Genomic DNA, 18885 nt, shown 5'->3' on the forward strand with positions numbered 1-18885 from the left:
CATCCTCAGTTTTCTCCTATCACAGCCATTAAACTGTTTCAAAGTTACCATTGGCCTGATGGTGAAATACCTGAGAGTTTTCCTTCCTTTCCGGCAACTAAATTAGGAAGGATGCCTGTGTCTTTGTAGTGACTGGGTGTATTGATACACCTTCTAAAGTTGAAATAATAACTTCACCATGCTCAAAGGGATATTCAATGTCTGCTTTTTTTTTTTTGCGAGGCATTGGAAAACCTTCCTGGTCTTTGTGGTTGAATCTGTGTTGGAAATTCACTGCTCGAGAGCTTACAGATAATTGTATGTGTGGGGTACAGAGATGAGTTAGTCACTCAAAAATCATGTTAAACACTATTATTGCACACAGAGCGAGTCCTTGCAACTTATTATGTGACTTTTAAATTACATTTTTTGGGTTGAATACTTATGAACTCAACACATTTCAGCTTTTCATTTTTTATTAATTTCTTTGAAAAAATTGAAAAACATGACTCCACTTTGACATTATCGGGTATTGAGTCGAGGTCAGTGACATAAAAATCTCAATTTAATCCGTTCTAAATTCAGGCTGGAATTCAACAACGTGGAAAAAGTGAAAGGGTGTGAATACTTTCTGAAGGCACTGTATAATACCTTACTGAGATTAACACACTTGAGTTGTATTTTTTGTTTGTTTACAAGATATCCCATTTTTCATTACAGTAAGTAGTGTGTTAATATAATTGAAGTAATATATAGCAGTGTGATTATGTTTACCTCTTACACTTTAGTAATTTTCCCTTTTAATATGTATGTATTTAATCGAGGTGTGACATTTGACAGTAGATTAGGCAACATTTACATTTTCCCACACTAAATGTCAAAATATAAACATATGCATTGTAACATCATATGCAAAAAAAATACATCATTGCTCATTAGTATAATTACATTTTATGTCACCATCCTGCCTTTTTGATCATTTATATTTTGATTTCGGATTAATACACTAGTTGACATGAAGTTAGCATTTAGTAAAACATTAGTTGGAAACATCACCACAGAAAGAAATTCAGTGTACTACATACCCATGGTGAAAGTAGCTGTCACTTTCTGTGCCTTCATTTTGAACCCAGTTGATGCAGTTGTTTTCTGAACAGAAAGGAAAATATCAATTTTATTGACTGTTCATATGAACCACTATTAATGTGCAATGGTGGACTCCATTCAAGTTAAACTTAATGTGTAACTTGGTAAGGAAACGTATGCACTTGAACTCATTTAGGTGTGCCAGATCAAGAGGTATAAAGATCTCAAAAAGTGTTCTATAATTTTTTGTGAAGTAGGCTCTATAACTGCTGTAAAAATGGATTTATACACCCTAGTGAAATTATATAGGAAAATCTACATTTGTGTTGTATTCTTTCTATGAGAAATCTGCCTTTTACTGCAGCACTTCAATCATGTTACTTCATAAAAGAAGAAAAGTAATTTCTAGTTTTCAAACAGTCTACCAGCACCCAGCAATTCACTCTGAAACCTATACATATTATGTGACAGTAATAGGTTCAGTTCATCAAAAGTGGAGTGTTTTTCCAAATATAACACATAATACATCAAATAATATAGTAAAATCTACATTAGGGTTGCATTTTCTCAAGAGAAATCCGCCTTTTACTGATTAAAAAATATATGTATTTAAACTTGGCTATCATAAAGCTCATAAATCCAATTTCTATATTCTTTAAAAGCAAAGGTGGTAAATTTAGATGGGAGATATGTTTGTGTCATTCATTATCACAGCACAGGACTTGGCTACATGTTATTGTATTCGTATAAAGAAGACATGGGGATAGATAATTATGCTTAATATCCTCTCACACATAACAATACTGTAAGCATACTTAATTATTTTGAAAGGAATCCACATCCATACATTATACTGATGAATGTATATCACTTAAATCATGTAACCGTTACTTCATAAAAGAGGAAAAGTAATTTCAAGTTTCCAAACGGTCTGACAGAAATTCTGAATCCTATATATATTCTGTGACAGTAATAGTTGTAGTTCATTAAAAGTGGATGGGTTTTCATATATAACACATACATAATAACCATAATCTTCATAGTTTCAATGTTTTTTCATAGTTTCAACCCATTTTGGGTTTCTCTTCCTCATGTGACATGTGTACATAACTGTGCAAATAAAATATGTTAAAAAAATCAAAGCTTTTCCGTGTATATATTACATTATACAGTAAAGGTCATTACTTACCTACAGAAAACACTTTACTGCCAGTCTCCTTATTTCTGTAATTTCTCAAAATCTCAATTGAGGAAGGAATTGGTCAATGACAATAAACAATCACAATATCTAGCTTCTATCCACTCTAAAATGTTATTATCCTTGTAGTTGTGTTTGCCATTTCAAGCTTCCAATTGAACTGTTCATATGTATACTGTCATGTCAATGCATTTCTAGTTTCTATTTATATTACTCTAGGGCTGTTTTGATGCCACAAATTCTTCACCTTTCAAGTGACGTAAATATTTTGGGAGGCACAAAATATAAGATAAAGATTATGAAAAAAGGGAGGGACAATGGATGGGCGGGTGAATGCATGTGAAAGGTCTTGTGGATAATACTGTTTTTGTTTTTTCCCAAGATACTGACGTGGTATTGAAAACTGGTCAGGTGAAAGAAAAAACTGGTTAGGTGTTCTGACAAAAACTTTTGGGAGGGACAAAAGATAATATGAAAAAAGGGAGGAACAAAATATGGGCAGGTAAATCTGTTTGCGAGTATGATAACAATTTTGTTTTCCCAGTTACTGACCTTATCGTTTTGAAAACTGGTCAGGAACAATTACAATTTTTCAACATTTTCTATAGTCAAAAACACTTTTATTTAGTCAGTGGCCTAAGGTTATAATTTAGCCTTTTTCTATTTAACAGTCCTACACTCACACACCTGCTAATTCGTATATATATTATTAACATAACCTAGCTTTTTCTTTTAACAGTAGATTCAGTTTATGAATCTCTAACAAAAGAGATGTCAAGGTACTTTGTAATCAGCTGCTAACAATGATTGAGGGTCACAATGACCCCACATGGTGAACCGAACAACAGAGGAAATCATCTTGGATTTCCAGATTTATAGTTTTATAGTGAGTTGAACTTGTGTTAATAAGAATAATATACACTGTACAAAAAAATAAACGCAACATGCAACAATTTCAAATATTTTACTGAGTTACACAGTTCATATAAGGAAATCAGTTAATTGAAATAAAATCATTAGACCCTAATCTATGGATTTCACATGACTGTGAATACAGATATGCATCTGTTGGCCACAGATACCTTAAAAAAGGTAGCGATGTGGATCAGAAAACCAGTCAGTATCTGGTGTGACCACCATTTGCATCATGCAGCTCAATACCACTCCTTCACATAGAGTTGTGGACACCTACACCACCCGATGTCACAGGAAGGCCAAAAAGATCATCAAGGACAACAACCACCCGAGCCACTGCCTGTTCACCCCGCTATCATCCAGAAGGCGAGGTCAGTACAGGTGCATCAAAGCGGGGACCGAGAGACAGAAGCTGTTTTTCAATCTCAAGGCCATCAGACTGTTAAACAGCCATCACTAACATTGAGTGGCTGCTGCCAACATACTTACTCAACTCCACCCACTTTAATAATGGTAAAATTGATGTAATCAATTTATCACTAGCCACTTTAAATTATATAATGTTTACTTACCCTACATTACTCATCTCTTATGTATATACTGTACGCTATACCATCTACTGCATCTTGCCATCTGATGTAATTAAATGTATCACTAGCCACTTTAAACAATGTCACTTTATATAATGTTCTCATACCCTACATTGCTCATCTCATATGTATATACTGTACGCTATGCCATCTTGATGTAATGTATCACTAGCCACATTAAACAATGTCACTTCATATAATGTTTTCATACCCTGCATTGCTCATCTCATATGTATATACTGTACTCTATTTCACTATTCGGCGCATGTGACAAAATTACATTTGATTTGGATGGAAACCTGGTTAATGTGAAGCCATTTTGAAGGTGCTAGAATCATATTTTGGACAAACGTGCACATGCCTACAGGACACTTTTGAAGTAGCCTAATCAGATTAAAACACTGTGCCTGGTTGTGTTCATGGCACATAAAAGGTAATACCTTTTAAAAGTTAAATGACCAATATTTAGGCTATATTGATACGTTAGGTTCCAGGGGTGCGAGGAATAGCCGCTTGGATTGAAGATTAAGCAGAGCTCATGTTAAGCTTTCCTGAATAACTGGGCCTGCCGGGAGCATGTGGCCACATTATTGTACGAAGACTTGATGATCAGCAACAGACCACATCTCAGTATCAGAAATAAAAAGCCAGACTGGCCTGCTACTTTATTTTCTAGAACTTCTACACTGTCGAGAGTAGACCCACAACTGATCCAAATTAAATAAAACACAGGGCTTTTGCGCCGTTATTCAAATGACATTTTCAAAGCAGCCTAGAGTAGAATCTTGTACTCACTAACAATAATGCAATTATTTATTGCATTGTGGTGTTGTAGGCTAGTCTAGGTAGGATATTGTCCCTAAACATGATCAATAGGGGAACTTTTTGAGCTGCGTGTTTCATGTCTTCACTGTTCTTTCATGCGCAATGATGCACCTGGCCTCTCTGCTGCCTATCAGCTATTCTGATTTGTTATTGTGGATTCATACTGAAAATTGATGCAGCTTTAAATGCTTTTATATGTGGTATGATTGCTAGTTATCCTACTGCAGATCTGGACAAATGATCCACCTACCACTATTGTCACTATGAATGGTGGATGGAGGGCAGGATATACTGGTAGACTATACTGACCTGTGACATAGTAAATGTTAGCATGAGGAAAAGCGTAGTGCATAAGGGAAGTACCAAAACACCTTGATATAGGGGAGGGGCATGAAAGCAGATGAGGAAATGTGGCTAAGATGGAAGACATTATATAGTAAATCCTGCAAAAAAGCAAATGTAAACCAGGGGGGGAAAAAATGCACTAACCCCCCCTTTTCCCAATAAAAAATTAAAAAAACACACACACAACCCTCCCAAAAGCAAAAACAAAAAAAAAGTTAGACAACCCTCCCGTATTTCGGATGACCTCCCCACCCCAGTACCGGTATGTAAAATAAGGCATTAAAAATAAGGGTGTTCATTAGAATATTTAGAAATATTCTCTCTATCCTAGAAAGCAAGTTTTGTAAAACCAGATGATCAGTATGTTTACTCTTTCTATAAGGTACTAATATTGTGTAAGTGCTCTTTTAGTGAACTTGACTGTAACTATGGATGGGAAATGTTAATTTGTATGAGTTTGTAGAGTCCGTGGTGGTTGGCGAACTCTCAACCTTCTGGCCCATAGCCCTGCATGGCATCTACTGTGCTACAAAAACATGCTGAAGTGTCAAAGTTGATATCCATGTTTATAAACACAGGGTTGCTAGCTACAGTTATCGTTAAAAAATATTTTTAGTTAATTCTATGAGGACAGAGGGTGTGCAGACAGAGGGTCTTGTAAAGATATTTTGACGTTGGGGAAGGGAGTGCCTTTTTTAAAAGACACCTTGAGTTGGAATGTTCCTAAATCATCGCCCTTTCTATTCTGGTGTGCGTCTGTCTGACTGTCTTAATTACACATAATAACACCCAGACATGTAGAGACACCTCTGCATATGACGTAGAATGTGTGAAATATGTTGATGACAAACCCAGAACATATTAGTGTTGAATGCTTTCCAGGCTGGTGAGGCATTGCAAAATCCAGTGTTTCATTGATCAATTCATTGCTAAGCCACTTTAAGATGATTCATAGGGATGGTCTACAACTTAATCAAGGTGGTGAGGTAAGTTGCTGTGTTAACGTATACCCTTTCACACTACTGAACTGACCCACCATACTGTGCTGGCTTGGATATTTTCTTGTAACATTGTCCTTTCCAGCATGGTTCCAGCAACTAGTGGATGCCAGCTCAGTAGAGCTTGGCTCTGTTTGTCTCAGCAATGTGAAAAGCCCTTTATAGCTTTTACAACTTTAGCTTAACCAGAAATGGAGTCAGAATCAAATACAAATACAGGATATTTCCTAAAACTTAGGCAGCCAGGTGTATTTACAACCTTTATTTATACAGTGAGGGAAAAAAGTATTTGATCCCCTGCTGATTTTGTACATTTGCCCACTGACAAAGAAATGATCAGTCTATAATTTTAATGGTAGGTTTATTTGAACAGTGAGAGACAGAATAACAACAAAAAAATCCAGAAAAACTCATGTTAAAAATGTTATAAATTGATTTGCATTTTAATGAGGGAAATAAGTATTTGACCACATCAATCAGAAATATTTCTGTCTCCGAGGTGTCTTTTATACAGGTAACGAGCTGAGATTAGGAGCACACTCTTAAAGGGAGTGCTCCTAATCTCAGTTTGTTACCTGTATAAAAGACACCTGTCCACAGAAGCAATCAATCAATCAGATTCCAAACTCTCCACCATGGCCAAGACCAAAGAGCTCTCCAAGGATGTCAGGGACAAGATTGTAGACCTACACAAGGCTGGAATGGGCTACAAGACCATCACCAAGCAGCTTGGTGAGAAGGTGACAACAGTTGGTGCGATTATTCACAAATGGAAGAAACACAAAAGAACTGTCAATCTCCCTCGGCCTGGGGCTCCATGCAAGATCTCACCTCGTGGAGTTGCAATGATCATGAGAACGGTGAGGAATCAGCCCAGAACTACACGGGAGGATCTTGTCAATGGTCTCAAGGCAGCTGGGACCATAGTCACCAAGAAAACAATTGGTAACAAACTACGCTATGAGGGATTGAAATCCTGCAACGCCCGCAAGGTCCCCCTGCTCAAGAAAGCACATATACATGCCCGTCTGAAGTTTGCCAATGAACATCTGAATGATTCAGAGGACAACTGGGTGAAAGTCTTGTGGTCAGATGAGACCAAATGGAGCTCTTTGGCATCAACTCAACTCGCCGTGTTTGGAGGAGGAGGAATGCTGCCTATGACCCCAAGAACACCATCTCCACCATCAAACATGGAGGTGGAAACATTATGCTTTGGGGTGTTTTCTGCTAAGGGGACAGGACAACTTCACCGCATCAAAGGGACGATGGACGGGGCCATGTACCGTCAAATCTTAGGTGAGAACCTCCTTCCCTCAGCCAGGGCATTGAAAGTGGGTCGTGGATGGGTATTCCAGCATGACAATGACCCAAAACACACGGACAAGGCAACAAAGGAGTGGCTCAAGAAGAAGCACATTAAGGTCCTGGAGTGGCCTAGCCAGTCTCCAGACCTTAATCCCATAGAAAATCTGTGGAGGGAGCTGAAGGTTCGAGTTGCCAAACGTCAGCCTCGAAACCTTAATGACTTGGAGAAGATCTGCAAAGAGGACTGGGACAAAATCCCTCCTTAGATGTGTGCAAACCTGGTAGCCAACTACAAGAAACGTCTGACCTCTGTGATTGCCAACAAGGGTTTTGCCACCAAGTACTAAGTCATGTTTTGCAGAGGGGTCAAATACTTATTTCCCTCATTAAAATGCAAATCAATTTATAACATTTTTGACATGCGTTTTTCTGGAGTTTTTTGTTGTTATTCTGTCTCTCACTGTTCAAATAAACCTACCATTAAAATTATAGACTGATCATTTCTTTGTCAGTGGGCAAACGTACAAAATCAGCAGGGGATCAAATACTTTTTTTCCTCACTGTACTATAGTACTATAAAATTTGGCCTGGTGCATGCCGTTAAACCTCTGTGAAGTGGATTATTTCGATAGAACTCCTTCCTGCTTATAGGATGGCTACTTGCCACAGTAAACAAAACACATGTACAGGTAGAAATGTATTCAGTTAGAGAAAACGGTCATCTTGCGAAGAGTAACATCCTCAGTCAGTGTGTCAGTGTTTTGACCAATGATATATATTTTTTTGCACACATCCCAACTAACGATTTGCAGTGACCCAATCGTAACAAATCCTAACTTATATTTATCAGATGTGAATTGTACAACTTACTCAACACTATTTGGATATGTGAAATGTGATATCATGTTTCTGATTATTTATTGTTGTCTTAGGCGTTGCCATCCTCCAATAACTAGCCACACCCTAAACGGTCATGGTTGATTTAAAACTGGGTTTGGTTTGTCATTAGATGTCATATAATAAGATGGAATGTTTATGTAAGAGTTGACTCACTCCCTGACATTTCCCTGAATTCTACTATGACGCTGAAAGGTGTTCTAGTTTCATTGAATGAATCTGTTCTACTGAACATGCCATTACATCCACGATAAGGAACATCCTCCTTGTTTTATGTGTGAATGCCATGGTATGACATGAAAGATGAACAATACGTGCTTAGTTTATATTATAATTTTGTAGATGCTTTTATTGAAAGCGAATCACAGTAGAGCATGCATAGATTTTTGTGTGGAGGACTCCAGTGGGAACCGACACTGGCATTGCAAGCTCCACACTCCACATAATGGTACATAATGGCTCTTGGAAAACTTGTAATGTTAGTTTTCACCAATTCAGACATATATGAATGCATTTTCAATGTACACTGCTCAAACAAATAAAGGGAACACTTAAACAACACAATGTAACTCCAAGTCAATCACACTTCTGTGAAATCAAACTGTCCACAACCCACACAAGTGGCTCAGGTAGTGCAGCTCATCCAGGGTGGCACATCAATGTGAGCTATGGCAAGAAGGTTTGCTGTGTCTGTCAGCGTAGTGTCCAGAGCATGGAGACGCTACCAGGAGACAGGCCCGTACATCAGGAGACGTGGAGGAGGCCGTAGGAGGGCAACAACCCAGCAGCAGGACCGCTACCTCCGCCTTTGTGCAAGGAGGAGCAGGAGAAGCACTGCCAGAGCCCTGCAAAATGACCTTCAGCAGGCCACAAATGTGCATGTGTCTGCTCAAATGGTCAGAAACAGACTCCATGAGGGTGGTTTGAGGGCCCGATGTCCACAGGTGGGGGTTGTGCTTACAGCCCAACACCGTGCAGGACGTTTGGCATTTGCCAGAGAACACCAAGATTGGCAAATTCGCCACTGGCGCCCTGTGCTCTTTACAGATGAAAGCAGGTTCACACTGAGCACGTGACAGACGTGACAGAGTCTGGAGACGCCGTGGAGAACGTTCCGCTGCCTGCAACATCCTCCAGCATGACCGGTTTGGCTGTGGGTCAGTCATGGTGTGGGGTGGCATTTCTTTGGGGGGCCGCACAGCCCTCCATGTGCTCGCCAGAGGTAGCCTGACTGCCATTAGGTACCGAGATGAGATCCTCAGACCCCTTGTGAGACCATATGCTGGTGCGGTTGGCCCTGGGTTCCTCCTAATGCAAGACAATGCTAGACCTCATGTGGCTGGAGTGTGTCAGCAGTTCCTGCAAGAGGAAGGCATTGATGCTGTGGGCTGGCCCACCCATTCCCCAGACCTGAATCCAATTGAGCACATCTGGGACATCATGTCTCGCTCCATCCACCAATGCCACGTTGCACCACAGACTGTCAAGGAGTTGGCGGATGCTTTAGTCCAGGTCTGGGAGGAGATCCCTCAGGAGACCATCCGCCACCTCATCAGGAGCATGCCCAGGCGTTGTAGGGAGGTCATACAGGCACGTGGAGGCCACACACACTACTGAGCCTCATTTTGACTTGTTTTAAGGACATTACATCAAAGTTGGATCAGCCAGTAGTGTGGTTTTCCACTTTAATCTTGAGTGTGACTCCAAATCCAGACCTCCATGGGTTGATAAATTGGATTTCCATTGATTATTTTTGTGTGATTTTGTTGTCAGCACATTCAACTATGTAAAGAAAAAAGTATTTAATAAGATTATTTCTTTCATTCAGATCTAGGATGTGTTGTTTAAGTGTTCCCTTTATTTTTTTGAGCAGTATATTTGGACCGGGCCTGTATGTTGAACAATAACTAACCAGAACCTGATCATTTGGCGCCCTCTTGCTGTAGAGACAAAATATGACTACAATAGTGAAGTATTCTGAATGATGTAGGAAGTCTTTGCAGGCCCCCATTGTCAGGTCTGGAGCGTGAAGTCGCAAACTCTGCTGATCGGCTACTGCGTAGCAACCGAGCGGTGCCAAAAGCCCTGGTCTGCCCTAGAAAGCCTACGTAAATTACAATCGCCAGAACGGCCAAAATTGTTGTGATTCTACCAACAACGACAAGAAACTGCCATGTGGGGAATCGTACGTGACTTGTTTCAGCTTGTTATTGATACCATGTCTTGTTTAGAGGTGTTTTGACTGATGTCATGTCAATGTAACGTTAAATATGTCTACGATTGGCTAGCTAGCTAAACAACAACTAACGATGTTTTGAGAGACAAGTGCTCATTGTGCAAACGTATTTATGTTTTAAATAAACATTGGAGAATAAATAAGAGTTCACATATTGTCAACTATGGAATGCAGTTTGGTCCTTTACGTATCAAAAAAGATACACACACTATTTGATGCGTCCAATAAGCTTGTTGACCAACCAGGACCTGTATAAATGGAGCGCCGTTTCGACTTTTGCGTATCAAAAATATACAGGTCAACACTATTTAATGCAACAAATAAGCTTTCTTCCCAATCAGGACCTGGATATGACAGCACGTCACATATTCATTTAACACGTGCATTACTTTTTTACGTATTTTAATTAATAAAAAATAAAATAATAAAATATATATATATATTTTTTTTTAATTATTATTATTATATATATATATATTTTTTTATTATTATTATTATATATAACGTTGATAATAGGGGCTCTTAGACTTTTTCAGCCTGGGACCCAAATTAGAAATTCTGTTTTCCTGAGACCCAAGTTTATGAAAATATACATAAATAAAAAATAAAAAAAAACTATACGGAAATACTGGTACATTTCATTGCCCATAAGCCAAAAACAAATAACAATGAAATACCCATATAAATAGCTATGCATATTTATTTTTTCCCATTAAAAACACTCTCTACATCTGTCTAGGTTGGAACTGTTGCTGTTAAAATACAATCAATGATTTTAAATCTTAACTGGAATAAACTCATTGATCACAGTTTGAGTTTTTGATAGTGCAACCCTAAGTAATAGTACAGATGAAAAATGCAGGCCTACTGTACATCTTACTGTAGGAAGTATTGTTGAAAAAAAGTCTAGGTTAGAACTGTTGCTGTTAAAATACAATATATATTTTTTATTCTGAACTGTAATAAACTGATTGATCAAATCACACAGGTTTTCTATTCTGGGTTTGACAGCGCAACACGGAGGTCATGTTCAGCATTGAGCCTGTTTCTGTACTTGTTTTTTAAGTATGCCAGAGTTGAGAACCCTGACTCGCGTAGATACAGTACCAGTCAAAGGTTTGGACACACCTACTCATTCCAGGGTTTTTCTTTATTTGTACTATTTTCTACATTGTAGAATAATAGTGAAGACATCAAAACTATGAAATACCACATGTTATCATGTAGTAACCAAAAAAGTATACGTTAAAATATATTGTATTTTTGAGATTCTTCAAATTGCCAACCTTTGCCTTGATGACAGATTTGCACACTCTTGGCATTCTCTCAACCAGCTTCACCTGAAATGCTTTTCCAACAGTCTTGAAGGAGTTCCCACATATGCTGAGCACTTGTTGGCTGCTTTTCCTTCACTCTGCGGTCCGACTCATCCAAAACCATCTTAATTTGGTTGAGGTCGGGGGATTGTGGAGGCCAGGTCATCTGATGCAGCACTTCATCACTCTCCTTCTTGGTAAAATATCTCTTGCACAGCCTGGAGGTGTGTTGGGTCATTGTCCTGTTGAAAAACAAATGATAGTCCCACTAAGCTCAAACAAGATGGGATGGTGTATAGCTGCAGAATACTGTGGTAGACATGCTGGTTAAGTGTGCCTTGAATTCTAAATAAATCACAGACAGTGTCACCAGCAAAGCACCATAACACCTCCTCCTTCATGCTTTACAGTGGGAAATACACATGCAGAGATAATCCGTTCACCCACACCGCGTCTCACAAAGACACGGAAGTTGGAACCAAACATCTCCAATATGGATAGATTTCCACCGGTCTAAAGTCCATTGCTTGTGTTTCTTTGCCCTAGCAAGTCTCTTCTCCTTATTGGTGTCCTTTAGTAGTGGTTTCTTTGCAGCAATTCGACCATGACGGCCTGATTCACAGAGTCTCATCTGTTGATGTTGAGATGTGTCTGTTACTTGAACTCTGTGAAGCATTTATTTGGACTACAATTTCTGAGGCTGGTAAATCTAATGAACGTATCCTCCATTCCTATGGCAGTCCTCATGAGAGACAGTTTATTTTATTTTGACCTTTATTTAACTAGGCAAGTCAGTTAAGAAAAAATATATATTTTCAATGACGGCCTAAGAACAGTGGGTTAACTGCCTTGTTCAGGGGCAGAACTACAGATTTTTACCTTGTGAGCTCAGGGATTCGATCTTGCAACCTTTCGGTTACTAGTCCAACGCTCTAATCACTAGGCTACCTGCCGCCCCAGTTTCATCATAGCGCTTTATGGTTTTTGCAACTGCACTTTAAGAAACTTTGAAAGTTCTTGAAATGTTCAGTATTGACTGACCTTCATGTCTTAAAATAATGGACTGTCATTTCTCTTTCCTTATTTGAGCTGTTATTGCCATAATATGGACTTGGTCTATCTTCTGTATACCCCCCTACCTTGTCACAACACAACTGATTGGCTCAAATGCATTAAGAAGGAAAGAAATTCCACAAATTAACTTTTAAGAAGGCACACCTGTTAACTGAAATGCATTCCAGGAGACTACTTCATGAAGCTGGTTGAGAGAATGCCAAGTGTGCAAAGCTGTCATCAAGGCAAAGGGTGGTTATTTGAAGAATCTCAAATATGAAATACACTTTTTTGGTTACTACATGATTCCATATGTGTTATTTCATAGTAAAAAATAAAGAAAAACCCTTGAATGAGTAGGTGTTCTAAAACTTTTGACCAGTAGTGTATTTGCATAAACTCTTCAGAGTTGTGTTCTGTGGGTGTAACCGAGTAGACTGATACCCCATTTCATTGCTTCACATTCCAACCTTGTTTAACATTATCTCATCTAAATATGGCATGATTCAACCAACTGTAACCTTCTGCATCACTTTCAAATAGGTACTTTTATTTTGAAGGTAAACCTCAAATTCCACTATTGTGCCTAATCCTTTTTGTGGCTAGCTTCACAACATATTACCCGGTCCGGTTGAGCCTCACTAGCCAGATGAAGCTAGTTGGCTGCTTTTTTTTTGTTGTTGTTGAATATTTTATTTTTGCATATTCCAATTAAGCACATTCAAAACAAAAGTGAAAAGATATTAGACAACAATTGGACAAAGTGACGGTAACAGACGAGCGTAACAATTAAAAAAAAATATATATATATACAACCATACATAACACATAAAAGTCATAATAAAGAGTAAAATAAAAAATACATATTATACATTACGTGTGAAACATTATATAAGGATTATCTAGAGATGCAATCAATGTGATGTGGGGGGAGATTCTCCATATAGTCAATAAAAGGTTGCCAAATGTCTTTAACTTATTCCTCAAGCAGTAAGTGATTTTCTCCAGTGGGATACAACTATTAATTAACTTCCGATAGCCACATTGTAACTGGCAGGGAGGAATCTGATTTCCATTTCAAGGCAATACATTTCTTGGCAATCGCTAGCAATATTTCTGTTAGCTTTATAGTATGGCTTTGCCTAAGATTAGTGTTAGTAAAGTTACCCAGTAGACAGACCTCCGGGTCTAAAGGGAATACAACCCCGTGAATTGAGGATATGGTATCGCATACCCCCTGCCAGAAACCGTGTAGTTTTGAACACTGCCAAGTGGAATGGAGGAATGTTCCTTCATCTGAGCCACATCTAAAACATAGGGAGGAGATATCAGGGTTGAACTTGTGCAGTCTAGATGGGGTGATATAGAGCTGATGGAGGAAATTAAACTGGATCAGTCTGTATCTGGAGTTCAATGTGGATGTAACACCATCCCTGCATAAGTCACTCCATAGACCCTCATCAAGATCAATACCCAGATCTTTTTCCCATCTAAGTCGGGGTTTATCTAGCTCAGGCAGCGTTAGTCCTGACATAAGAGCATCGTAAACACGGGAAATGGTCTTGAATAGTGGTTGGTCTGCATGGCAGAGTTGTTCAATAGGTGACATCTTAGGTAGGTTCCATTGTCCCTTGAGGGTCACCCTAATAAAGTTTCGTAGTTGTAGGTAGCTAAAGAAGTCCCTGTTAGACAAGTGGTATTTCTGTTTCAGCTGATCAAAAGACATAAGAACTCCCTCCTCATAACAGTGTTCCAAAAGAGTGATCCCCTTATCAGACCATGGTCTAAAGTTACTATTCTGGAAAAACATAGGGATCAGTCTGTTGTTCCATAAAGGGGTTTTAGGGGAAAGAAATCCCTGTCGTCTGAACAGCTCATGCAGTTTGCACCATGCCAGGACAGAATGTATGATTAAAGGGTTGTCTGTGATGGTTTTTATAGATTTTCTGTCCCATTTGTAAAACAATTCTGCCCCCGTGTCGTCATTTACCTCAAGCTTTTCAATGTTCAACCATGAGGGAGAGGGACCATTGCCAAAGCTCTGAGCCAGAAACCTAGACTGTGCAGCCCAGTAGTACATTCTAAAATTGGGGAGGTTTAAGCCTCCTTGACCGTAATCAAGGGTCAGTTTGTCCAGGCTAACCCTCGGGGTTTTGCCATGCCAGATAAACCGTCTGGTCAGCTTGTCGAGAGAGGAAAAGAATGCTGCGGCCACAGGGATAGGGAGAGATTGAAACAAATATATTAATCTGGGCAGGACATTCATTTTAATCACATTGATTCTACCCAGTAGAGTGAGGGGCAAGTCCATCCACTTACACAGGTCACCCTCCACCTTTTGCAACAAGCTGGCCAGATTGAGTTTATAGAGGTTTTTCAGGTTACCATCCACCATTATGCCCAAATATGTGAAGCCCAGAGGCGACCATCTAAAAGGAAAGTTGTGCTTGATGGTATGATGGTCAAAGACAGACAACGGTAAGATTTTGCTTTTGTCAAAATTAACCTTATATCCAGAGAAAGAACAATAACACTGTAGTAGGATCTGCAAGTGAGAGAGGGAGTGTTCTGGGTTTGTTAGAAATAAGATAAGGTCGTCCGCAAAGAGTGATAACTTATGGGTCTGGGGGCCCACCTCAAAGCCATGTATGTCAGGACACGTTCTAATAGCCTCAGCCAACGGTTCGATGGCGAGGGCAAAGAGGTAGGGGCTAATTGGGCAACCTTGTCTGTTCCCCCTATAGAGAGGGAAAGTGGAGGAAGTAATTCCATTGGTAGCAATCCTAGCTTTAGGAGATTTGTAGAGTGATTTTATCAAATTTACAAACACGGTACCTAAACAAAACTTTTCCAAGACGCGAAAAAGGTATGGCCATTCAACCCTATCAAAGGCCTTTTCAGCGTCGAGGGAAACTGCGACACTAGGTATTTTGGAATCAACGACGTTTTGGTCGTCCTTCTTGCCTCTCGGTCGGAGGTCCATGGCTCTTTGGGAAGGTAAGTACCTGACAATTTAATCAGCCGATGTTAGAATATTGTTTCAACGTTGTTATTTAGGTAATAATAGAATAACTTTCAAGAGCTCGGTTTGTCAACATCTGCTCAGCTCCGCGGCATCACGTGCTCCCCTAGTTGGCTGCTTTTAACGCTAGCTTTGGGCAACAGGGTTAAGTAGCTGGCTAGCTATTTATTTTCATGAACTGAAGTTCAATTTCATTAGGCGAACAACAATACTTACTCACAAGGACTCCTAAATCATTGCTAAGAATAATGCAAATGACTACAGTTTCTACTGGTCATTGTTTTCAGGCTGGTTGTATTGGTGCTAGCTAGGTGCTAGCTGGTACAATAAATGTGGCTCATTTGAGCCACATTTATTGTACCAGTCAACCTATTTTGTGTTTGTTGAACACTATTCCAGAGGAAAAACAATACAACATGGATGTTTTGGAGTCTGATAACTGAGGAGGACTTCGGTACTGAGTAGACTGATACCCCATTTCATTGCTCCACATTCCAACACTCCAACCTTGTTTCGCATTATCTAGTCTAAATATGGCATGATTCCACTATTTGTATCCATTTGCATCACTTTCAGAGGGACTTTTATTTAAAAGGCGAACCGCAATTTCCACAACACAGCCCGGTCCGGTCAAGCGGCACTAGCCAGATGAAGCCAGCTAGCTGCTTAAACGTTAACTTGGGGCAACAGGGTTAAATAGCTGGCTAGCTTGTTTAGTTCGTTATCTAGCTAGCTAGTTATTTTAATGAACTGAAGTTCGATTTCAATAGGACAACAACAAGTGGTTGCCTAGCTAATATTTAGTCACATGGATTCCTAAATCATTGCTAAGAATATTGAAAATGGCTGCAGTTTCATCTGGTCATTGTTTACAGGCTGGTTGCATTGGTGCTCGCTAGGTACCTAGCTAAAGCTAACTACCCCAAAAGTTGATAATAAAATCTGTATCAAAAGATATTTGCTAACATTTTTGATCCTGCTCGTTTGATCCTGGTCTTATTTCAAATGCTAACACAGACGTTGTCCCATTCAGTCAAACAAATAATGCCTTATTACCAACGTGGTATTGTAACTACATCGTGGCCGAGGAGTATGCTTGTTTGCAATCTTTTATTTATATTTTACAGCAGCTTTGACAGTGCTACTGATCGTAATATTAGCGCTTGGCTTACATGTGCAAATTTAGCACACACAACAATACTATAATATAACTTTTTTTTGACATGTCAAATTAAAACCTTATTTGACTCGTCAAATAGTGTTATTTGACATGTTTTTTTTGGGGGGGGGGGGGTTTTACACGTAAAGACCCAAATGGCTTTCCATAGTCAACAATCTAAGCCAACTCCCAATCCCGTCTGTTTTGCCCCCTAGTTCCTTAGGCGTTGGTTGTGTTGCTAAACAAGCATTAAGGTTGACTCTCAGGCAGGATGAAAATGACTACATCGACAATGATTCTTAGCAATTTTTTTTTTGTGCCATTCAGCAACATGACGCATGAGATAGTAGAGAAAGGAGAAAGGAATCACATTAGGCAATGAATAATTAAATATATAACGTCCACCCAGCACACTGTCGACTAATCGCGATCTCATTGTCATGCAGTCCCTTCTCAAAGTCAGGGTATGAGTTGAGAAAACTGCCTATTTTCCGTGAAAGTACGTAATGTCACGATTCCAGAACTATACAATATTACAGAGAACAAGTTATTTATCTTACATCTCAGAAAAGATTTGCAATGCTGTACTTCTTGTTCACAAAACTCATGCTAATGTTGGGTTTTTTAGCTAGCGCCCAATTGACTCCATTTCACTCCATGACGGAGAGCTCAACTTGTCCTAGAATCGCCCTGAATGTACCGTTCAGCCCACTGACGACGCATGGGCAACAATATGCGTTAATATGAGTTTGCCATCTCCTCAAAAATGTCTCTGGTTTCCCATATCTTCAAAAGTATCTCTGATGATGCGCAGCCATCGGGAGTTTTCCATAGGAATACGTGGATGACGTCAGCGCTATCACCATCAACTGGTTTTAATGTCTATGGGTCTTTTGTCCATTCATAATTTCTTCTCATGAACCTTTCAAGAGACTGAGTAAAGTGGAAAAAAAACATATCAATACATTTTGGGTTAGAGAAAATAAATGTGTATTTAAAACAAGTAATATCTTGTGTTGAGTACTTCAAGACATTGACTTTAAATGTTCCAAAATTACTTTTATGATAGGTACTCAAAATTAATGTAGATATTCTGGGTTTACAGTTATATCACTTTTTTCAGACTCAAATGTGTTTAACACAAGAAAGGTCAAGGAGATAATATCACTGACATTTTTAAAGTAATTCCCCCCTCCATCCTTAACTTTTCCTTAATAAGTCATATGTTGTTAGAATTTCAATATCACTAACAGAATGTGTTATAAGCAGTTAAGAGGTCTTTTTTCCCCACGCCAAAAAGGGACTTTTTCAAATCCTCCTACAGAGTCACATGCAGATAAGATATTTCGATTTAATTTCTATACAGTATCAGAAACAGCAGATTCTTAGGTTTCAAAAACACTTACCATTGCCAAATCAGTCTCAAAATTGAGTCGATGAGCTCAAAATATTACTTTTTCCAAGAATATCCTCTGTTCCATGCGCTCCACATTTGAGCATGCCAGCAACAGACAGCCTGCAGTAACAAACTAATGAAAATTTATTTGTGTTCTTGGAAATACTATTTTGTTTGTATTATGTTACCCAAGATCTTCATAAACACAACCAAAGTATTATTTTGAAAATGTATTTATTAAACTGAAAATGTATTTATTAGACTGAATGTTGAGTCAAAATGATCCCTCATTGGCCTGAATGGGGACTCAAAGAGGCCGGGCTTTTCTAGTATTACAAGGAAACATTTTAATGATTTAACAAATGTCCTAATGGCCTTAATATTGGTTCCAAATTAATAAGATTCAAAATTAGAAAACAAGCTGGTAATGTATAAATTAATTTCATAAGCTCTGCTTTTTTTTATTAATAGCTTCGACTTATTTACTGTCAAATCTATAGTTTATATTTGTCCCCAAAAAATATCTCCCTTGAGGTTTCTGGAGCATCTGTTTCGATTTTGG

The 18885-nt window shown here is 38.8% G+C and overlaps 1 protein-coding gene across 1 annotated transcript in view; it reads right to left on the bottom strand.

Annotated features, from left to right (window-relative positions):
* The window catches only part of LOC106569855 (mucin-17), a 173989-nt gene extending 171489 nt beyond the window's left edge, over positions 1–2500 (bottom strand). Inside the window, exons 1-2 of the mRNA XM_045694730.1 lie at positions 2255–2500; positions 1065–1128 (exon numbers count right to left, since the gene is read on the bottom strand). Of these exons, the coding sequence (XP_045550686.1) occupies positions 1065–1101 (37 nt within the window). The 5' untranslated portion in view covers positions 1102–1128; positions 2255–2500. The remainder of the gene's footprint in view (positions 1–1064; positions 1129–2254) is intronic.
* Positions 2501–18885: the final 16385 nt, after the last annotated feature.

This window comes from Salmo salar, chromosome ssa14, assembly GCF_905237065.1.
Source record: "Salmo salar chromosome ssa14, Ssal_v3.1, whole genome shotgun sequence".
NCBI lineage: Eukaryota > Metazoa > Chordata > Actinopteri > Salmoniformes > Salmonidae > Salmo > Salmo salar.